The sequence below is a fragment of the Athene noctua genome, chromosome 20, assembly GCF_965140245.1.
Source record: "Athene noctua chromosome 20, bAthNoc1.hap1.1, whole genome shotgun sequence".
Classification (NCBI taxonomy): domain Eukaryota; kingdom Metazoa; phylum Chordata; class Aves; order Strigiformes; family Strigidae; genus Athene; species Athene noctua.
The window spans coordinates 2,373,156-2,390,161 of NC_134056.1; the positions used below are offsets into that span (position 1 = coordinate 2,373,156).

The following is a 17,006-nucleotide window of genomic DNA, read 5'->3' on the forward strand; positions in this document are numbered from 1 at the left end:
CCTTCCCAGTTCAGACAACTGCCATTTGATAGCAGGGAAGGTCTCAGAGCTCACAGGAGGGAAGGGCCAGCTCCGGAGCTCCACGCACCACTGCTGCTGTTTGGGTTCTGGTCCTGCTGGTGCCCCTGAGGGGAGGCAGGAGCTGCCCCGCCACCAGCGTGCCCTGCACAGCACGAAGCACCTGCCTGTGCCGGGGCCTTCCTGCCCCCCCGCCTGCTCGTCACGGGGCTCAAAGCAGCCTCTCTTCCTGCTCATAAAACATCTCCTGTTTTGGAAACTGGAAGGATCTCCCGGACCCGACAGGGAGGGAATGGGTCCCACAGAGATCCGGGGGAAAAAGCCAACAGGAAACAAACAGGCCCTTTCCATCGAGGGAAGGAGCGGCCAGTGTGGGATTCCTGAGGGCAGAGCCCGGGCTCTGCCCACACACCCGCAGTTTCCTTCCCCCTCTCCAGACCTGCCCGCGCCCACTCCTGCGCCCCGGCTTACTTGGCGAAGTTGGCGAGGTTCTGGGTGACCTTGGCAATGAGGGTCAAAGTGCGTGCAGTGCGGTCATCCGGGTACTCTTGCAGGAGACTGAAGAGGGACGGGGACATGATGGCCGGGCAGAGGAACCGGAGGAACAGGGAGGCACTGATCAGTCGCTCGCTGATGTCTGGGCGGCCTCGGTTGCTGCATTCTTGTCTCCATGAGGCAAAAACTTCTTTGAGCTCCCTTGGGAAGACACTGAAATGACAGAAGGACATGCAGGGATGGCAAGTTCAAGGCCAGGGTGTTCGAACTGCCAGAGAGCAGTCACCAAGCACGGATCAGCTGTGGGGTACGACACCCAGACCGGCACAAGGGTGGAACCCTCTCGCCCTGCGGACCCACAGCAGCACCACGATCTACACCGGGCACAGGCTCTTCTTCTTTTTTTTTTTTTTTGCAGAGTGTCAGGAGACTTAAACTGCACTGGAAAAAGCAAAGCAGTTTTCATCAGACTAACGTTCCTGGTTGTGCTGGGTGTCAAAACCCCAGACGACTGGGAAGACAGAGCTACGAAACGCACTGTGACAAGCAGCTCATCACAAGCCAGTTGGCTGTGTCACGGGGCACTTCCAACCCAGGGGAAGCTCTGCCCACACAGCACCATGGGACCCCTCGGCAGAAACACCAACAGTACCGGGGTCACCGGCACAGCTGGTGCCTGGAGGGAGGGCTCTGCAAATTGTAATACTCGTGTTCAAGCACCTGGATCAACTCCCACTGCGACTAGTACAAACGCGGAGCCCCACGGGAGTTACTCCAGCCTTGTAACTGCACAGCCCTCAGTCTGGCTTTCCTGGATACCAGAATTCCCCCAGGGCCAGCAGACACTTGCTGCAGCAGCCCTTATCTCCGGAGAACTTGCTGCCTGTTTCTGCTCGGCCCTCCCCAGCTCCCTGCTCCCACCTTATCCTGTTCCCAGCATGTGTTATTTATTCAGCTGGATACTCCCACCCACGGGAGCAGGCAGGCGATGTGTCCCACTGCGCTGTGTCGGTCCCCTGGGTCCCCAGTACAGACCCCACTCGCCCTGGGGCAGCAACCACTGTCTTTGTTTCAAAACCAGAGCTGTTTACCAACAGAGCTGGATGTACAAAAGCAGACCGACGAGGGGTCAGACTCCATTTTAGGCCATAAACCTCCTCAACACACAGCCATTTCAGAGGACAGTTTCCCAGTTTTGCTGCAGGGACTATGTGGGAGAAGCAAAGCCATGTCAGCTGGCTTCCCACTGGCCTGCTCCCCTGCGGCTGAGCCTCACGAGTTGGGAGGAGGAGGAGACCGTGGGCTCACGTGGCCAGAGACACCATCCACCGTCCAGCAGCACCGGGTGGGAGGCTCCGAGCCAGGCAGGCTCAGCAGGCAGAGCCCTCACCCCTCATTTCATTCACCTGCCAGCGGCACTGCCCGGCCACACGTCCCGGGTCTGGGGGTGCTGCTGTTCCTCCCAGCCAGCGGCCACCCCGCCATGCGCTTCCCTCCCCAGGCTCAGCCCAGCCCAGCCCCGCTGCAGACGGAGGTGCCTGTCGCTGCGCTCTGGGTCTCCAGGTCTCTCTCTGTCTTTCTGACAGGGGCTGTGACACCCCACAGAAGTGCTCGGCACACGCTGCCATCATGTTCAGCTTCTGCTCCCTGCTGGCTTCAGACTTACACACTCATGAGCTTTTACGGGGTGCTTTACAAATAACATTAACCAATGTCGCTGGCTGGATAAATTCTGCTCTGTCTTTGGCTTGATCCACACAATTGGACAAAGCCCTTTTACTTCATGGTATTTGCCCAGAAACAGGAGAATTCTTTAAGCAATTTAAGGCTTGAATGATCAGGACAGGTTGTACAGTTACTGGAAAGTAAACCCTTGAAAATGTATGTACCGGCTGCCTACAGCCCGCGAGTGCTGTTCACTCTCACAGGCTGGGAGACCATAAAAGTTTAATTGTGTAACAGCGGATGGAATTCAGTTAGCTGGCTTTATGTGACAAACGGGCCCGTAATTCATTACCCAACTTTCCTGTAACGAGCTTCCACATGCTGAAATTCTGCTTACACTGAAACTTTCCAGATGTCCAAATTATGTCATAATTATAACAATTTTCAGTTATTGTAAACCTCTTTCCTCTCTCTGACTCTCTCCGGCAGATGAGCATGCACACTCTGGCACTCTATTTAAAGCACGATCGTTAGCTGTCAGGATACCTTGGCCAATCCCAAACACTCATCAGCCCAATTAATCCCCAAGAACCGCTGAGCACAAAGGACGGAGGGGGAACCACTCAGAGCAGCAGCTCAGCTGCTCCAGCCTTCCTTGGAAAGGCAGGCCTGGAGGAACAAACTTCCCGTGCATTCTTGACTTTCCTTAGGTCACTTTTCAAGACTATTTTTAGAGCAGCCTTTTAGTGCTGCTTTGGTTATTTTCAGGAAGACAATAATTCAAACAATGATAATCCACTGGTGACTAAAAGCAGTGAATCCCTCCTGGGACAGCAGGTAAACGCCACTCCTGAGGCCGAGTTATTAACTGGCTCAGGTTAAGGTATAGGGTACCTCCAAAGAAACCTGCCCGTTGCTTATTTGTGGCAGAAGGAGGAAGTCTGGTGAGCCTCTCGCTGCTTGTTCTCTCCCTGAGCAGTATCAGGAAGAACAATTCCCTTCCTGAGGATGCAGGAGGGCACAACTTGGTATCCTGGGAGATTACCTATAATGAGTTTTCAGAGCTCGACACAACAGCTGGGATAGGAGAGAAAACGAGAAATGCTTATTATCAAAGACTGCCTTCCTCTAATATTATCCTTAGTTGATGTTTTGCAACAACAGTGCTGCTACTAAATGCATTAATAAAAACTAAGCCCAGACTTTTAAGCAGGAAGGCTGCAAAACCAGCAAGGCAAAAATGATCATTCTCTTGTATGATCAGGGCAAGAGTCTCTGGGTATGTTAGCAAGAAACAGAAAGAAAATATTTTTATTTCTCCAAGAGAATCACAAGCCCATTTTTTCCCCCTTTCAGGTCACTTTTGCAGGCAACACCTGTAACAGACCCAGGGCTGAGCAGCGGGTAAACCGTGAGCACAGCAATGCTTGGCAGCCACCTCCACAAGAAGATACTACTTTACTCCAATCAATTTTGCATATTCGGGCCTGTCCCAACCTTTATCCTGAGAACAAACAACTAGGAAATGCCTCAAACTGCATACCAGGCCTTGGGCCAAGGAGGCAATGGGCTCCCCACCTCCACCTCAGCCAGCACCCTGGGGCTGGGAGACGGAGGGGTTAACCCAGGGGAGAGCAGGATGCTGAGCCAAACAGCAACCCGGGAGTAACAGCAGCATCCTCCCGGCTCCAGCACTCGGCAACAAGAGAACATCTGCCTCAACAAAAGCTCCCTGTGTCAGCGCAGCTTCCTTGCAGGCAGGAGGAGTGCCACAGACCCTGCCTGCTGCAGAGAGGGTTTCAGAACTTCACCTGGTGCTCTGGGGAGGGAGGCAGAGTCTGTCAGTCTGACCCAGACTGAATCGTTACCCGGCTACGAGACCCAGATTCCAGACTTTCATGCAGAGTTGGCATCAAGGCCCTCTCTGAACTGGTCACACTGGCAAAGGCATTTTGTGTTTCTTGACTCCACTGCCCTGTCCCCATGTCTGTGTGTCAATAACCCTTCAGGACCCCCTGAACACAAGCGTCGTGGAGAATCAGTGAGGCCGTCACACCCCCAGAGCAGAGACTCCAAACTGGCTGAGCAGGACCCGCTGTCTCACCCCCCGGCCACCCTCACCCTTGCTCCCGGGCCACGCGGGCTCCCTTTGGGCCCCGGCAGCTCTCCCTCCACAGCTCTCCACAGGCTGCCCGTCAGCACAGCTAAGGGAGGTACCGGGGCTGAAGAGGGACCGCTGCCACCCTCGACCCTGCGCTGGCCGAGGGCACGTGGAGGGGAGCGATGCTCGCAGGACACTGACCAGTAGGAGTTGATGATTTTGCAGAAGGCCAGCTCACAGCACATCTTCAGGTTGCTCTGATGTTCAGGAAGGTCCGAAGATGAACACTTACTGGGATCCACCTCACAATTTTCATCTGATTCGTACAGTGCCTTGATAAATTCCCCTGTAAAACAGTCGGTGATGGGTTTTAGAGACATGAGACACACAGACTTCAAGCAATTCTGTTCCTGAGCCCCAGCGCCCGAGCAGGTCCCTTACAGCCCATCACACTGGCTGGACAGAAGCCGGGTGTGGGAGCAGTGGTGCTGGCTCCCGGGGCGGGCTGTGCCCCAGCCAGCTCTCAGGATCTCCGAGCAGACCCAGGAGCAGGCGGCACTGCCTCGGGAGCTCACAAAACACCACAGCACAGCCTGCAGGAAGGCACCCGGGCTCCCAAGGAGCACGTTTCATCCCTCTTCCCCAGTTGGCAGCTCTGCCTCTGTGGCTATGGGCTGTTGCATCAGAGCTCCACTGCCAAAACACCCGCTTCCCCAGCCTGCCCCGACCCCCCATTACACCAGTTCCAGAGACGCTCCCTCAGGCTAATCCAGTAGGAAGTATGCTGGCAAGTTCTGTAATTATTTCTAGGATGGCCTGCTACTGCAGACTGTGCCCTGGCACTGACAAGCCAGTGTGATTCACAGGAGAAATAGGTAATTAAAGGAAAGAAACAATTTACTTGGTTTATTTTGAGCTGAACATCACACAAAATTAAATTAAAATATTGCTCTGCGTTTCCCTGAACTCCTGTTTGCTGCCTGGCTGCTCCTCACCCTTGTGGAGGCTCATGCCATGGGCCTGCTTTGCCTGCTCCTTGCTCTCCTTTCACCCCGGGGTGCCTGGCAGGGACCCCCTGCCCAGGCTGAGGGTGCTGCCCACCACTTCAACACATGCCCACCTGGGGGGGGGCAGTCATCCGTCCCAGTGAGCAGTGACTGGGGAGACTGGGGGATGGATAACGGGGATTAAGAGGCAGTGTTTAGGTAGGGAGAAAGGTTTGCTTTGGTTTTCTTTTAATTCCACTTGGTTTGCTCATCTCCTAATTCCTGACCATCTTGGATTTTCCCATCCTCCTGCGTTTTGCCCGCTCTAGTCTGCATTCCTCCCCTATTGCCAAAACAGATTTTAATTACGTACCGGAGAGCCTCTCCAATGTATTTTCAGCTCTGCCGGGGGCTCTGGAGCCTCTCTGCTTGCCTGCAGGTGATGCCTGCTGTTATTATCCGGCCCTATTACTGGCTTGTGCTCCATGGTTTAAAGGAAAGCGCTATGCTGTATTGTGTTACCTTGTGACACACAGATGAATCATTTCACTGATAAAAGGTCTACACAGAATCAGTGCCCCGAACAGCGAGCAAGAACTGCAGGCTCCTCCTGCACTAGATGGAGCTGGCTTGGCAGCATTTGCATTGAGCCCTGAAACAGGAATATTTCAAAATTCTCTGCCTTCATTAATCTCCTGGCTTTTTAGAAATCTTATGAGGTAATCTACTTACAGACTTCCCTTCAACCAGAGAGCATTACAAGGCAGAAATAAATAATATTCCTTTTCCTATTCTTGCAGGCTATCTGTTGGTTTGAGTGAATTTGCTCAGTGATCTCCCCATCCTCAACGCTGTCATTATTATCTTAATAAAGTATTTACGCTTCTTTGCTCCTTGCTGCAATTACACAAATCCACTAGTAGGAACCCAACACACTGAAAAATTAACACCTCAACAGAAACTCTGCTCATCCGCCTGCTAGGCTGTGGATCCAATCTAGCCGCCTTCAGCTGAGGTTCAGACATAATGCTTCAAGGGCAGCCTCTCCCCATCCTCGCGCTGTGCTGGCTGCACACAGCAACACAGCCAACTCCTTCCTGACCTGCCCAGAAGTAGAAGCTCTAATTATTTTCATTTGCATCAAGAGTAATATTTTTGGAGCCATAAACATAGCCAGCACTTTAAAAAAACAAAAAACAAAAAACCACCAGGAGGGTTCCCAGCGTGATCTGGGAGGCAACTCTCATCACTGTAACTTGGGAGATTTCATCTGACTCACGAGCGCTGCGAGGAGCCGGGGGAGCGTCTCTGGCGGGGGGGTGCAATCAGGGGAAGGATTCAATCAGCCTCCGTGACACTGCCAGCGCCGAGACAGGAGACTTGGCAGGCAGCATAATGCCTTCAAATATCAATTTGTTACCTCCTCTGAAAGCAGATTAAAGCGCTAACTCAGCGGTGACCTTCACCTGGGAGCAGAGAGATGCCCGCTGCGGCCACGGCTGTGCCCCGGGCTCGGACCCCGCTGCCACAGAAACCCCCAGGCAGGTGAACGCTGGTGCCTCTCACAGCTATCAGGGCTCAGCTGATGGTCTCCACCGCGCAGAGCACCCTGCAGCTTCGGGGAGGACCTCTCTGGGTGAGACTTGCCAATGCTCTGTACGTACCTAAGGCATCTTGCAAGTATTTCTGCCCCACCAGCTTCAGGTATTCTTCGATTGCTTTGGTGGCCAGTGTATTCTCCCTGAAAATGAGATGCTCATTCTCACCACAGCGATCAACTTCAGACATCATCAGGTCAGTCAAGAAATCCTGGAAAGCAAAGCCCATGGTGGGTCACCACGCACTGACAGACGCTTTGTCCGGCAGAGCAGGCAGCCTCCCCTTCTCCAGAGAGGTCCCACCTTCGTAAGACACAAGAGGGAGCGGAGGTGCCGCGGGTGATCCTGTGCGGGCACGCTGTGTGGCCACCAGCCTGCCTTTCCTCCTGTTTCTCCAACCTCACAGAGCCGAGAGGAGAAATCAATGTCTGGAGAGTCACAACTTTTGCACCCCAAAAAATGATTCATTCCAGACCTGCACCACATTTGCCTCTCCATCAGTGCTGGTTTTCAGCTGGGCCTCGTATCAGCCTCACATTTTGTAGGTGAAATATCGACTTCACTGTTAAATGCAGCTGCACTGGTGTCTAACTGCACTGGTTGCGAAACAGGGGCATACTCAGGTATCATGAGCTGTGCCCCACAGTTAATGGCTGAGAATCAAGCCTGTAATATGCATCAAGATGCTCGAATGTCCTATTTCCTTAGTATTCATGGAAATAAACAGCGCCGCAACAGCACACATTTTGGGGACGTTTTTGGTCTGATGTGCACACAACCAAGTACCGTGCGATTTTATAACCCTCTGTGCAGAGCAATGAAGGGGTGAGCAGGAGCAGACCGCATGCTGACAGCTGCCCCGTGCATCAATCCAGGCTACTGAATTCCAAATTCTAAAAGAAAAACAGCACTTCAGACCCAGCTCCGCTTCTGCTTCAGCAACAGCGTTCGCCGCTCAGAGAGGGTCACGTAGCTCCCCGTGCATTCTGCTGAAAATCCACTATGTGGTGTAGTATTTAGTGTGCTGTAGCTAGTGTTAATGCAGGAGAAATGCCAGGCAGGTTTTAATGCTGATATATATTCAGCTCTGCTATCTGCACTGCTAATGGGAAAAGCAGCTCTGGGCCCCGGCCCAGCTCCTCGCTGCGCTGGGTGCTGAAAGGGTCGACCTCCTCCCACCCAGCACCACTCACCTGGATGACAAAGGCAAACAGGCTGCTGGCACCCTGTAAATCACAGGCATTAAACCTCTGACTGCTTCCTCATGCAGGAGACGGAGAAATGTTGACATACAAATTCACTTCTACAACCAAGGGCACCTTTTTATAACTGCCTTCCTCTAAATAAAACAATCTGCTTAGTAATAACCTTTCACTAAGAAATTCTCCTTCACTTGTCTTGACCATACCAGATGTAACCCCATCCCTGGCAGCAGGAGCACCCCAGAGCTGCTGTGCAGACACCCAGGTCCTGTCCTTGCCCTCCCCAAGTGAAAAGCAGCTCCCAGAGCCCCCCGAAGCACCGTGGCCGTGCCCCAGCCTGCTCCAGCCCAGACTGGGGAGAGGGGACACTCGGGTCCCGTCCCCTGCCAGCGGCTGGCCGGAGACTGGCCAGGGAGGCACTTGGCTCCATTTCATTTTTCATGCAGATGTCCCCGCAATGGAAGTTTAATCAAGGTTCAACAAACAGCTCCACCTGAACCCAACAGCAGCCTGTTCCAGACCCAAATAGTTTATTCCCCAGGCCCTTCGTTATTGTGCTTCTGTCCCAGACAAAGGAAAATCCAGGCAGCAGACAGGTACATCTCCCATCTGAGAACAGGAGGGGGGAAGGCTGGCATCTCTGCAGCACCCAACAGCCCAATCCCTCCCACCTTCCCACAAGACTGTGACTGGGGGTGACACGCTGCCATGACCTTCCCAGAAAAGCGTTCAAAAAAGCCAAATAAGTAGCTTTGCTAAAATTAAAAAAAAAGTCACTTCCATTATTTCTTTAGACAGAAGATCCCCTTCCTCAGATCCTGCTATGTCTGCAATGCTCCAGCAGTTGCAGGCAAAAATCCCTCCTGGAAGCAAAGCACACGCCTCCCCCCACTATTTTCTCTCCTTTTGCCCCTTTTATCAGCCAAACTGGAACGAAACGTTAAACCCCTGCTCAAATCCCGTTAGCTGCTATCGGGGTAACTCTATCACCTTTATCTTCCTGGGTCTCTCCCAGGGTACGTTTCAATTCCAAGCCACAGCTCAGACTAACACAAGGTGCTGATTCTTAATTAGCAGCCGCTGACCTTGGCTTTGCTTGATTCTCTTTCCTGTCACTTTCCCAACATACTAATTATCTCAGGAACACTGAGTTTTACAGCTCCTCTTAGCCAAGTGTTTGCTTTTTCCCCTCCTCTGGTCGGCCGAGGACTGGGAGCCGCGGGACGTGGGGCCAAGCTGTGATGTGCCACCCAACTGCCAGCCAGGGCTGCTGAGCGGTGGAAAGCCAGGGGGCAAGTTTTAGCCAGCGATAATGGGAATTTTGATGATTTTAGCTGATCTACAGAATTCACTAAAATTTAAAATGAGGCAAAATTCCACTGTGGGAATCAACACAAAGCTTGAAAAGATCCCCCTAAAACCTCTGTTGCAGTCCTTATGCCCTATGGAGCTCCTGCAGCTTGACAGCTGAGAAAACAACCCCTTGAATCCAAAGCGGAGAGGAAAGCTGCTGAAATCCCAGAGCTCCATTACAGCACAGCACCCAAAGCTGAGGTGTGACGTGGCAGAATCTGGCCTTGTAACCAGGGGATGGAGGCGAGAGTCAGGACAGCCAACAGCATCCAGGGCTTCTCACCATCCCCAGCAGGTCCAGCTTCCCCAGTCTGCAGGAGGCATCTTGCCAGGCTGTACAAACTGGTGTCCAGATGCATCAGGGATCAAAACACCCACAGCCAATGTCCCTGAGTGAGCTCCTCTGCAGAGACCGCTCTCAGCAGCCCAGAGGAGCTCTGCTAGCCACAGGAAAGGAGCCTCATCCGTGGGTCAGTTCCCATGACATCCTGCAATTTCTGTCCCAGGGCCATCTTCCAGATTTTGTCTTCCCTGGTCACAAGAAAGCCACATCAGTTCTGGATCACACGTCTGGTATCTCTGCCTTAAGTACGCCAGCAGCCAGCACTCGGAAGACACAAATGGAATGCAAATACTTGTTGAATCCCTCCGGGGGCCTCACTCACCCACATACAAGGCTCTGAATAAAATGCAATAACTAAAGCCAATAAAACTCCCTGTTTCTGAGCAGCAGAGATCAGCAGGGGGTTGTTTTCAGTTAGGGCCCCTGGCAATGGAAGAAAATAAGATGCTTTATTTCATTACATCGGAGTCGAGAGGGGAAGGAAAAGGTCTACAGTAAAAATTAAGGGCTGTGGCAGTGTTCTTCAAGCTTGCTCCCGTGTTTATTTTAAGGATATTTGCTTCTGACTGGACACAGCTGAACCTGTCCAACTTCAGTCACTGCACATATGCTGATAAAGAAGAGCAATTCATAAATAAATAAATTCAGAGCATGACAGCACAAGGCAGCACTGGTTTCCAACACTTTTCAAATAAACCAAGCATGAGCCCACATGTGCTAGTCTAAGGCAGCTCCTCCACTCTAGAAATGCACACAGGAGTTTTGCTGCCGGAGTGGCAGCCCGGTCCCTGCAGCAGGCAGCAGCAGGCAGAGTCCTCAGCACCACCTCAGGGCTCAAACATGCTACCACGAAGTGCTTCCAGGGCTGCAGCCTGCCCTCTGCCTTGGGATGCCCGCGCCGCTCTGCAGCTCAGCTCCCCACATCCTCAGGCACAGCATCCCCTGGACGGACGGGCTGTGTCACCCCCTGCCCTGAGCCTGGCTTTGCTCTGCCCCTCAAGAGTCTCCATCCTGATTTACCTGTAGTGTAGCCTAAAAACATTTCCATTTCCCCTGGGTCTTCATCAGGTCAGCGACAGATGCTGCCTCCCCTACCCCACTTGGGTGAATTCATCTTTTTGTCTCAAACCCCAACCAAACAGCATCTTCCTGTGGGTGAGGAAACGTCCCCTATCCCCTGCCTTGACCCTCACACATGTGGCAATTCAGGACGTCTGACTCAATCAGTCATCTCGCAGCAGGACTGCCATGGCGGATCCCCCAAACCCTTCCCTGGGGAAGGTGGTGGGAGAGTCTGGAAGCAGGGGTGATGCCCTGGAAACGAGCACAGCCCCGCACGAGGTCCCCGCAGGTGGCCGGCCAAAGCTGCCGCCCCATGTCAGCCCTCATCTGCATCAGCACTAGCCCGGGGACCAGCTGCCCCGGGGGGCCTGAACTGGAAAAGGCTCATTCAAACGTGAAGTCCACCAAGAGAAAAACCAACACCTGCTCAAGAAAACAAACCCTCATTGCCCGTGTCAATAGGGCCAAGGAAGCGGACTAATTGCATTGCTCAAACACAAAAAATGGGAAGAAAAAGCTTCTTCCCAGGGGATGAGGCCGGAGTGGAGAAGACAGCTACCGCAGTCACACGTCTGACCGAGGGCTGAGAGCCCTGCCTGCCAGAGCACCAGCACCCCTCAGCCCCGCCGGGCTGGCGGGGACGAGCACCCCGTGGTGCTTGAAGCTTACAATGCTTGTGCTTGCCAGCACCCAGAAAGCCACCCACCTGGGCGAGGGCTCTGTCTGCACCAGGTATCCCAGGCCCGAAGGGGTTCAAGGTGCCAGTGCCTGTGCCCCGGGGGGTGTCTCCAGGCAATGCCTGCACCCTCCAGCTCCTGAGCCCGGAGGTGCAGAAAGATGGAGCGAGAGCAGGAGTGTTTCCTAGGCAAAGGGAGCCAACAAGCAACACAAGTCTTGCAGGATGTATCCTGCCCACACCCAGGAAGGATTCTGCACCTCCCATCCTGGGGAAGGTCCTCCAGCCCCGGCCTCCCAGCAGCGTGTCCATGGCTGGAGCTGGTGGGACCCGCGGCCCCAAGGCAGCCCTCTGGGCTGGAGCTGATCGTTCCCAGTATCGTGCCTGACGGGCAGATTGACTTTGAAATAATAAGGTTCTCCACATCACATGCCTGATTAATAGGATTGACTTAACCTTAAGAGGATTGAATTGATAAAGGTAATAAGATTACTGTTTATTTCAAAGACTAGCCCAGAGTCCAGCTGGGCTTTTATGCAAAGGTGAAAGCCACCAGCGGCTGGGCCGGGCTGTGGGTTACAGGTGGACAGTGTCAGGACACAGCTACGTGTCAGCGCTGCAGAGGCTGAGAAACGCAACACTCGAGGGTGCTGAGCTGTGTGAGGAGAGCAGAGGAGGGGCAGAGCTGGGCCCTGGGCAGCTGGTGCGAAACCAAGGACCCCAGCCACTAGTCCTCAACTCCTCACCACCACACAGTTCCTCTGAGGATCTGTGCTGGACACTTCTCTGCCGGGAAATGCAGCGATGTTCCCTCCCTTGGGCACTGGAGCTCATCCTCAACACTTCTGGCATTTTCTAATTCTCCTTGGGAAAAGGAGGTGAAGCGGCAATGTGAGGGTTAACACCCAAGAATCTGTGTCCATCACCTTGCTCATGGCAGTAAGAAAACCTGCGGGATACAACACACTGATCGACCACCACCTGCCCATGAGGGCAGAGGGGTCAGATCCCAAGCAGGAGGCTGAGAAACCTCAGACTGCCCCGACAGCCAGAACACGGACCCTGCAGCTGCCGCTCACCGGCCTTCTCCGTCCTGTCAACCAGCCCGACCGCTGCTTTTAGGGACAGGGAGAAAACCAGTGGGGGTGCTCATAAAACTGATTAAAAGGCTTATTATCTCAACTATAGCTGCTATAAAATATTATCTGGGAGATAAACTCTTTGTGGGGGAAATGACATGGCTGCTGCTGAACGCGTGCAGCGTCCCTGTATCCAGAGCCTTTCCAGTGCAGATAAGGGAGTGGTGCTCCCCTAGGGACGGACCAAACCCTGGTGCCACCAGCCTCCAAGCCCAGCAGCTTCCTGGGCCGTGCCACCCCTTTCCAGGTCCCCTCCCGAGCTGAGCAGTCACTTCTAGGCAGCCCTGGACAGTATCTGCAGGTCCTGCGCTTAAGCTGTCGCTGCCAGCAAAGCTCTGACCAAACACCCTGCACCACCAAGGAGGGGAACGTGTGGAGTTTCCTGCAGGCTCGCACGGGGGGAGTAAATACATCTGCTTAGCTGAAGCAAATCCTTGCAGCATAAACAAACAGGGACACATGTTTATTCTTCACTCCATTCACAACACAGTAAATATTTATATCAAGTGAGCAGCTGGTTATGGAGTTTTGTCTAATGCTGGGTTTGATCTACCAACCATTCTGGACAAGAGAAGGTTTTTTTGTACATATTTATGGTCATGAACTGAGCTCCAAAAGCTGTAAGACAGCCCTGAAACAAATCTAAGCATGGAAAATATTCTGGAAGCATCGAAAGTCACAACAGGTCTCGCTTTGGGAAGGATGCAGCCTGCCTCTCCGTAACCGCATCACACAGCCCACATCAAGCCATGCTAATGGCAGGGGTGAGCTCTCCCAGTAACACCAAGGATGGCAAGAGAATTACTTTTAATTATGACTTTGTGTCTTTTGTCTATGGGTTGCAAAACACATGAAAATAGTTAGGCATCTCTCCACACCTGTACAGGTAACCTTTTATCAGTGCTCTCGCTGGGAAGATGAAGCACATACCAAGTCAAGGACAGATTCTGAGAGCTGGCGTCTCTGTTTAGCCACAGAACTGTCCCTCTTCCAGCCCAGCGATGCCTCTTCCAGTCCCCACTTGCCATAAAAAGAGACAGTGAACAACCGCTTGCACCGAGAGCGGTTTAATGTTGATGTTTGTCAGACTTTCCAGGGGGCTGGCGCAGCTCCCTCAGGCACAGTGTCTGCTCTCTTTAACTTTATCACAATGATTTTGCCCCCCTCTCCAACTATTTGCCTTGGCGGCTGGTCAGGGTTTCCAGGTGTGCCCTGATGCACACCAAACCCTTATACAGCACTGCCTGCAGGGGTGAAGCTTTTCCCTTTCCCAAACAGAGAACAAAGGAAAAATGGGCTTGGACTCCAAAGAGCACTCTGCTTTCATTCTCCACCTTCTAATCTATTGTGATATGGCCATGAAGCCCAGGAAAAAGCAGGTATTTAGGGAGAAAATTCAGCTACAGCCCTTGTCCCCCTCCTGCCTGCAGCTTTACGTGCTCTGCCTCCCCAGCAGCAGGGACTCAGGCTGTGCCTCTGAGTTTTAGCGGCTTCAGACAACACCACCTGGCTGGTGGGAGATGGCTCAATACTGCGAAGGAGCCAAGTGGGGTGTCTGTGGGTAGGATCGCCCCTCTGCCGCCGGCGGGGCTGCACGGGGACGCTGGTGGCCGGGGGCTGGCAGGGGGGCACACACAGCAGCACCCGCGCAGCCCGGCATCGCGCCTCCCCTGCGCCGGAACTCCTGCGGCGAGGCTCTGGGTGGCCACGTGTACCCAATCGACCGTGCCTCATTAAGGGATTACACCATATTTACAGCAAATCACGACGGGAAAACAGGGCCCGAAACAGTGCAAGAGCAATTAGCTGCTAACGAGTCTTCATAGATAATCTACCGGACACTTGTTCCCCAGTCCAACTGTAATTGCTGCTTTAGCGTCAGCTACACAGCCAAGATCCACAAAAACCCCTTTATCAGCAAAATAAATTAGTGGTTGCTGATTGCCACGTCTGCACTCTTCAGGGCAGGGAATTGCTCTGAAGAGGTCGTTGGAAAGGCTCCTGGTGAGGCACAAGGACCGGGAACCCACCTCTAGCCCAGGCAAGCTTCAGAAGGTCACAGGAGGCCAGAGGCCTGGAGGAGGGGGTCACCGCTCCGCTGCCCCCCACACACCAGTGCCAGGGAGCGGGGTGCTCACCGTGCCGGACTGGGCTGCGGTCCTCACCCAGCAGAGGCTGGGACCCAACCCCACTTCCTAAAACTTCCAGCCTCATCCAGCAGCTCGCCAGCTTCCCTGGCACCATGCCTGCCCGGGGGGCTCCTGGCCCATGGGGATCTGTTCTCCTCCCAGGCCCTGAACCCCATTTCAAACCCCACTGTGCCCCACTCGGGGCCATGGGTGTTCTACCTCCCTGCTCAGTGTCGCCTCTGAACAAGCAGGCGTTTGGTGCTGGGTGACAGAACCGTGTCCTCAGCACTAAAACCAGATGAGTTCAGAGCCAGACCTGCCCGCAGGCACCTGCCTTCCCCAACACATGCAAACACCTACAGAGCCACCTTACTGACAAACAAAAAAGAAAAATGAAACAAACCGTTTCTCCTGCACGTTACCTGGGAAGAAAGAGGCTGTTGTTTCTGTGTTGAAACTCCAGGGGGGTGCCCCGAGCCCTGCCAAGGCGCCAGCCAGGTGATGCCCACGGAGAGGGAGAGCAAGCTGCGCGGCAACCAGCGCCTGGACTCATCCTGTTCAGCCCTTCTCCCCGGGGCAGGCTGAGAGGGGCTGCTGGCGGAGGGCAGGGGCTGCAACACCAGCACAGCCTCCCCGTGTCCTGCGGCTGTGTCCCCTCGCCGGGTCGCAGTGCTTAGCCACAGGGGAGCTTTCCTGAGCCATGGCGGGGTGCACCCATGTCACACAAGCAGGGTAAGGGGGTGTTTTCCTCTCCTATTCATTGTTTTTTACTTTACTGCTGCTTTTCCCTTTCTCTGCTTGTCCAACTCCTCCACAAAGGATGCACCGCCTGATTCCCATGCTCCAATAACTCCTGTGGCTCTGACAGCTCCCTAAACCCTGTGCTAATGCTGACGGCAGATGACAGGCAGGGAAAGCAGAAGCTCCATTTTAGGGGGAAATTCATCAAGCCTGTTTACTGTTTGCCGTGTCCCTCGTGTAGCGCCTCTGGGATCTCAAGCACTGATGCAGACACATGTCTGGAAACACACTTGCTCTCTCCGGAGCCTCTCCAATACCAACAAGAAGAGGGAAAAGTCAGGAGCAGTCACAACAGCTCTCAGCCACGCCCGCAGATGACCCATGGTGACTGAGATCAGGGTGACATTTGAAGCCTTTTGCACCAGAACCGTGTAAGCCACGGGCAGGGTCTTTCATGGCAATGTCGTTCCGAGAGGAACCCTGGCACTTGGACGGGCAGAGCCGCGGCGAGGGGCAGGACAGGCCCCACGCGGGGAGGAGTGGTACCAGCAGAACCCAGGGCTGTGCCCAGAAACCACCCGCTGATGGAGCCCCGGCGTGGGGAGTGAGGGGGAGACGCCTACACCGCTCTCCCTGTGTGACCACAGTGTGTCCTTTCACACACCATGAACCACAAGCCACTTCTGTCACCTCTGAGGGCAACACAGCCAAGGGGACCAGGGCTGTCCCTGCGCTCCTGCCTGGGATCAGGAAGGCTTTAACTGAGGTATTTTCTGTCTCTGCAATAGCAGGCCCACAGCCCTGCAATCCTCTCTGTGAGCTTTGCGTGCCTTGAACTACATCAGGAGGCCAAGCCACACCTCTGTGCGACAGATGGTAACTAAACCTAATCCACGAACCCCGCCACGGTCCCAGGCAGCAGTGGCAGCTGCGGAGGAAGCAGAGCCTTGCGACTGCCCCTCAGGTGAGGAGCTCATGTCTCTTCAGTGCTGCAAAAGCCTTGGAAATATTGCTCTTCCCCAGCTCCCCCCTGTAGAGTTCAGGGAGATATTAACAGAGGAAAACGCAGATGCTTGAACTCCTGCAGTCCTGAGGCTGGCACTGCCCGCCACGGCTGGGCCATGCCACCTGGGGACGAAGGACGCGACTCCACACCCCTGTGCCGGGGACCTCAGCGCTGGCCCGTGCTCTCCGGTGAGGGCAGTTCCAGCTCTGCTCACCCTGCCTGTACCCTCACAGATCACCACCAGGAGTAAAACCCACTCTCTGCCTCCTCCTGGCCTGCTTCTTCCCCAGATCTGGCGAGGGATTCCCAACCATGAAGGATGTTCAGACAAAGCCGTCCACAAAAACTAAACTTCTGCCACTCGCAAGCTGGCTGGCACCAACCCCGCACTGAGCACTGCCCTGGGGGCAGCCCAGGACGCCACGCTCTCCCACACCACTGCCCCCCCCTCACACCTCCCTTCCAAAAGCATGAGGACAGGTCCCGAAACTG

General features: G+C 54.1%; 1 protein-coding gene across 12 annotated transcripts in view; it reads right to left on the bottom strand.

Moving 5' to 3' along the window:
• DAB2IP (DAB2 interacting protein) overlaps positions 1-17,006 on the bottom strand; it is a 207,365-nt gene that overhangs the window by 19,276 nt on the left and 171,083 nt on the right. For all 12 annotated transcript variants that reach the window (XM_074923654.1, XM_074923653.1, XM_074923656.1 and 9 more), the window contains 3 exons: positions 6,930-7,074; positions 4,481-4,625; positions 490-726 (listed from right to left, as the gene is read on the bottom strand). In XM_074923654.1, the coding sequence (XP_074779755.1) occupies positions 490-726; positions 4,481-4,625; positions 6,930-7,074 (527 nt within the window). The remainder of the gene's footprint in view (positions 1-489; positions 727-4,480; positions 4,626-6,929; positions 7,075-17,006) is intronic.